The sequence below is a fragment of the Acartia tonsa genome, chromosome 7 (genome assembly GCF_053477335.1).
Source record: "Acartia tonsa isolate MP-2025a chromosome 7, ASM5347733v1, whole genome shotgun sequence".
In the NCBI taxonomy this organism is placed as follows: Eukaryota; Metazoa; Arthropoda; class Copepoda; order Calanoida; family Acartiidae; genus Acartia; species Acartia tonsa.
The window spans coordinates 31,565,143-31,571,220 of NC_137266.1; the positions used below are offsets into that span (position 1 = coordinate 31,565,143).

Genomic DNA, 6,078 nt, shown 5'->3' on the forward strand with positions numbered 1-6,078 from the left:
TTAGATTCTACCTTCCTCCAGTGAACATGTTTGTAAGCGAATCTCTTCTATATGTATTGGGTATCTGATCGTCCGTTTGGCGCACAGAAGGAACTGAATGTGAATATATGCATGTTAGAATTGTCCTAAAATAATTAGGTAGTAAATAAAAGCGCAACATCTTCATAGCTGAAATCTATACATATGTTTTGGTTTTATTGACATTATAGAATCATCCTATTTGTTGGCTATTTAGATTTTAGTTTTAAGATTCTTACATTTTTACATCAATTTTAAATGAACTTTCTTAAAAATTAAAAAAAAAGAAATGTGTTATTTCTAATATCAAAAACATTGATACTTTTTAATTGCTTATGTCCGTGTATTTCTATGTCGCAAAGCCCAGCTTGTGAATGTTATGTTCCTTGTGTTACTAGCATTGCAGTTTCAATTTCAACATGCCGTCCCTTAATACTATCAAGAAATTTTAAAATGAAACACAAAAAAATTCAATAAAAATTCCAACCCACCAACTTAAAATATGTCTCTAAACTGTATTTTTCAATTTAAAGTTTCAATAAAAAGCTTTCTAAGATTTTTATAATATTATACCTTGTTGTCCTAGAAATTACCATTCCAAAATTTAGAAGAATAGGTGAACTATAGCATGAAATTCACCATACAAAGTTTGAAATTGATGGGCTATTCTAACATGCCTAAAATAACGATAAAAGCTATCTGTGACGGATGGACGGACACACCAACCCCAACTATAGAAAAAATCGCAGGTATGTTTTGTGGGTTCATAAAATGTATTGATGGCATTAAGAGAAGCCGTGTTTTTTTTCATATTTAAATGGTTTGGTACTGATATCATAGATACGCCCAGCCTTTTCCTTTCTACAAAAACATTAGTAAATATAATGATTTTTAATTTTATTTATAGCATTGGTCAATTTTATTAGGAAAAGTAAATGGAAATAATTCGAGTTATTCGTTACGGACAGACCTAAAAATATAAAATAAATCACTTTTAAAATTATGAAAGATATATCAGAGCTTTCTATTTTTAATCCGAAAATCTTTCATGCATTATGATTATGGGGCCCTTGCAGGATAAATTGGATAGGATAGTGGACGGTAGATAAATTTTCTCTTTATAAAGTCTCCTTTAATATTTACCTTTTGTATTTAGTCAATTTTAGAGAAAAGTATTATTGTAATTTATTCGGCATTGTCCCTTCCTTCCCTGGCTTCTTAAAAATACTACATAGTAGGTTTTTACTTCTATTCATGACTAACAAAATAGCGTAAAATATTTATAAGCGTTATCTCCCCTCCTTCCCCCACATAATAAATGAAATATATAAATACCATTACTGTGCAACTAATATTTTTACTTACATTGTAGCTTCTTATGGGTCCTGGGAAGGTTTACAACAAGTTTTGGGGAGAGTACCAACATTCCCCCAAAAGAAATCGCCAATATTTTAAAGTGTCACTAGGTGGTGCCACTTAATGACTTTCTGGACTTCCCCTCTCACATGGGTGCAGAAACTTTTTAAAAGCGAAGCTTTTCTATAATTAGGGTCGGTCCGTCTGTCCGAGACAGATAGCTTTTTTTCGTTAATTTAGGCATGTTAGAATTTCCTATCGATTTCAAACTTTGCATGGTGATGTCTGTAGTAGTTAGGTATAGTAGAAAGCGTAGCAACTCTAAAATTATTACCAGAATGTCCGTACGTCCATTTTAAACATGTTGATTTTTACTTTTTTAACAACAAATTTTTATGTGATCTAATTACCGTTTGATCTGATTTTTGGTATATTGATTCCTGGGACAACAATGTAAAATATTATAAGCGAAGCAACTCTATAATCAAGTCCTAAAAATGTCCATAATCATTATCCTGTATCAAGCAGTTTTTCAACAAATTTACTTACAATTTTGCTTCGACTCTTATACTTTTATATTCTAATTACTCAGTTCTGACACTATACAAGTGTTAATGTCTGTTTGTCCTACCGTTTCAGTGCTTCGCTTTTATGGATGTTGTCATCCTTGTTCTTTTAAGGACTACACTGTGGTCGACTTCCCCCACCTCTAGGCCTCAAGTATATGTATTATATTATAGCTATCAAATGAAATGTGCGCGATAATTAACAATACTATCCTAATATCTGCATCAGTGCATAGTTCACAGAATTAAAATAAAATCATATTAAATCTAATTTAGAATGTCTCAAACCTTGTAATTAAATTTTTTAGAGATTAAAATGTGGAAACTTATTTTAGTTGTTGGAGTGATTTGTACAGACATAGCAAGTTGTCAAAAGTTCAGACTCTTCAATACAAACTATAAACTATGCAGTAAGCATTGCCATTTTTTACCAGACAAGGAGGGATATTTGACTGAAAATTATAATATCCACAAAAGTTTATCACTTATAAATTTGGGGGGGGTAATTATTTTACGTCCATTTTCCTATATAGCGTTCAGACAAAATAAATGCCTTTCCGCATTCTATTGTGCAACTTTCTATGGCTTTATTTTGTATAATAGAATTTTGTTTAGGCGGACCCGAGCAGGGCCTGTTGAAAATAAATGGTATTGGTATATCAGCTCCCCTAGCCCAGAAGGATAATTGTCTAAACAAACATCTCCTAGTTAAGGTTGGTTAAATTATATGAATTTTACCATTTTTATGTATTTGTCTGTGTGTGTGATGAGTAATGCTACAATTTCAGGGTACCCTCAACTTTTTTAGTGCGGGTTATTACCCCCTCAGAATATTTTTTTTTTTTTTGGGGGGGGGGCATAAATACTTGGATACAAATGCCGATGTTAGTTTAATTTGACATGTATAACAGTATAACCTTGTTTAAATACCAGAAAAAAATATCTAATTTCATTAAGAAAGTTCTTACCAAAAATTTGGAACAATAGTTGTAATCTCCTAAGAAACGGATGATTTAGCAATTTTTATATTTCATAACGTGAAACATTTAAAAACTTCTTATACATAGAAAAGTTTAGAAATATAAGATATAATGCAATTTGTTATAGTAAAAAAGTTTTTTTTCCGCATTTTGATCTCCCTAGCCTTAATCCCCTCGAGGGTTCAACAAATCAGAAATTAATCCTATTCTTATCCATGGACAACTGTTTGCAACACGATGCTTTAAAGATGTAATAAAATCTAGACATTTATTGCATCCCTTGTTTGAAAATTCTCAATGTCTAGAATGCAACAGAACTAACTGGCCCTGACGCACTTACATTGTACTGTGAAGATACTTATTACTGAAAACTTTTCTTTAAAAAAGTAAACGTTTAATTTATTTCAGGGTAGACGTGTTCAAATTTGTGTGAATGGAACCCTACCAGAGACTCTCCCTTTCCAAACTCCTATTCTGGAAATTATATTTTGCCATTATTAAATAAAATTAGATTATTTTCTTCTGTCAGGTTTAGTTTAAAAGAAAAAATCTAAGATACATTTAAGATAATCTATAATATTTTTCAGTAAGCTTTTTATTAGTTGTGTTTTGCAAATGGCATTATAAATATGATTATTGACATATAGGGAGGTGCTGGTTTAAAGAATTCTGCCCATGGATCTGTAAGTATTCTATTAATTGATATTTATTTTTATATAAATTTAATGGTGCATAACTATTGTCTGGAAGTTCTTGCATGGTTATCAGTTTCCCCTGCTTGTTAGTTAAAGCATATCCGGTACTTATGAACCCATAGGGCAGAGGTTTAAATATTTTTATTGTCTTTACAGCTAAGGATATTTAATGTATTAGACCAAGATTCGAACCTATTACCTATTAATTATTCCATTCAATTTTAACTTTAGCTACCTGCTCTTCCACCACAAGATTTCTGTGACATTGCCAGAGACAGTTGTAAGGTAAGGTTAAATATTAATCAAGATTTCTCTTTTTACTGCTTCTAATATTACATAAAGTACTATATTAAAAGTGCAATTTTCATAATTTTAAACTTCATTATAGCAATAAGTTTTCAATTTTTGCCTAAAAATATTTATGGTTGTTGCAACAAATTGAGCATGTGATTATTGTTCTAGGCATCTAACCCACCATGTGACCAAATGCTACCTGGACAAACAGTAAGAAAATTCAATGTTTTTAATATAAAAGGGGTACTGTATATGAATTATATTTTTTAATGGTTATAAAAGGGTCTAGTTTTACAACCATATGACCATAACTTCCACATAAATCAATTTTTTAAAAATAATTTAATTAATAAAGAACAAATCATTATTTATTATGAAAATGCTTGCAAAATTAATAAAAATATTGAACAAATGTAAAGTGTTAGTTAATCATTAATTGTTTATTATTGACAAATTGTTGCAGGTTGAGCTGTGCAGTGTAATGAGAGTTCCTGATGATCCTCTTCTGCTCAACCCTCTCATTCAACCTGATGTGGTAAGTTATGTTATAAAGATATGACTTAAGACAAAAATTCCTAGTAGATTTTACATGTTGGGGTTAAATTTGTTTCCCCTTCTATTACTTGTTTTTTTTAATATATTTAACAAATAAGTTAAGCAAAGATAATTTTTATATTTAGAAACCTATTTTATTTTAGTTGGTCAGATGGAGAATAATGTATGAATCTCAGTTTGATGAGAGGTAAGCTAATTAAAATCAATTTAATATTATCACATGTATGCTTTGCCCAGCTTGTTCATATAGAAAATTTTGTTATCTAGTACATGATAACATCTCAAGTTTATTAACCCTTAACTTTCGGGCCAATTGCCGAATCTTCATCGGTCAGGGGGAGGGGGGGGGCGTTCAACGCCTAATCCTATTATCTCAGCTCCTATTACAGCTAGAGAGCTAAAAAATTGTGTGCATGTCTTATCTTACCAGTGGAATGTAGTACCTATCAAATTTTGTGTGGCTATATTTGTTGCTTAAGGATGGGTGGGGGGGAAACGGAGGGGGTTAGAAAGGTAAAGAATAATACATTATGAAGATAAGAAGATTTAAACCGGCCCGGGTAATCCTTTTAATCAAAAGCTTTGTTTAAATCACTATTTCTAATTACAAAATAAGTCTCATGCATTAGGTTTTGTTTAGCAAATTAAGAATCAATTAAAAATTTAAAATCTTTAAAAAGTATTAATTATAATGTTAAATTTGAGTTTGTACCAGGCGCGTTCACCTGAATTTTCCATAAGGGATGTACACTTTTTTAAAGAGATAAAAAATAAAGTATGCAAGCTTCCAAAATCCTTCCTCTTATCACGTCATTAATACAACTAAAAATGTTTTATCTAATGTTTTATTTTTTTTATCTTATTCTAGTGTGTGTGAAAAGAACTACAACCTGCAGCCTGGACAGATCCCTCTTGTTTGCATTGATATTGACTCTAAGGTAAACAAGTACAACAACAAAAAGTTAGATCATTATCCCCAATTTGAAATCTTAACAATATGTTTCTTAAGCTTTGAAGGGAAAAATAATTTATATTTGTTCTTTAAACTATTTATTGTATTTTAGGTTGTGAATACCCCCAAGTGTCCAGGAGGTGTACTCGGAAAGTAAAATATTATCCTCTTAAACAAAATTATTATGTTATATAATCACATCAATTTTATTAAACCTTGTATTTTTGGCAATCTCAAAAGAATTTGTTTTGAATTTAATCTTTTTAAATTTTGTAAATTGTAAATTGAATAAAATTACAAATCAAAGACTTTTTTGTTCTCGTTCGTGTAAAAGTTATATATGATGAACAAGAATAATAACATGTATAAGAAGCGTAGCTAATAAATAGTAAACAACTTATCAAAATTATCTAAACAGTATAGATGATTTCGAGGTATTAAGAATCATATCAATTAATTAATAACACCTATCATTAATTGTACCTGGGAAAAATCTCAGCTTTTACATAAGATTCTTATCTCTGCGGATAAAGGGAAAGACAGACTGAAATTTGAAATTGTAGAGGAGCTAGGTTAATGGAATCTAAACTACATTAGAGGACAACAAAGTCAAAATTAATAAGCTAACTACATTTTAACTTCATGATCTGTGAGTTCGTTCG

The 6,078-nt window shown here is 30.4% G+C and overlaps 1 protein-coding gene across 1 annotated transcript; it reads left to right on the forward strand.

Moving 5' to 3' along the window:
* Positions 1-2,192: 2,192 nt before the first annotated feature.
* LOC145325282 (uncharacterized) lies at positions 2,193-5,722 on the forward strand. Its single transcript, XM_080168238.1, has 10 exons — positions 2,193-2,350; positions 2,556-2,653; positions 3,329-3,396; positions 3,567-3,603; positions 3,847-3,900; positions 4,078-4,119; positions 4,373-4,444; positions 4,608-4,651; positions 5,333-5,402; positions 5,529-5,722. The coding sequence occupies exons 1-10, from the start codon at positions 2,257-2,259 to the stop codon at positions 5,571-5,573; spliced, it is 624 nt and encodes a 207-aa protein (XP_080024364.1). The 5' UTR covers positions 2,193-2,256; the 3' UTR covers positions 5,574-5,722.
* The last annotated feature ends 356 nt before the right edge of the window (positions 5,723-6,078 follow it).

What these genes read in the sequence shown, in the direction of transcription:
- LOC145325282 (XM_080168238.1), top strand. Translation starts at nt 2,257, where the DNA reads ATGTGGAAACTTATTTTAGTTGTTGGAGTGATTTGTACAGACATAGCA. An exon ending in CCTTTCCAAACTCCTATTCT is followed by an intron (nt 3,397 to 3,566) that starts GGAAATTATATT and finishes TATTGACATATA; the next exon opens with GGGAGGTGCTGGTTTAAAGA. An exon ending in CTCTCATTCAACCTGATGTG is followed by an intron (nt 4,445 to 4,607) that starts GTAAGTTATGTT and finishes ATTTTATTTTAG; the next exon opens with TTGGTCAGATGGAGAATAAT.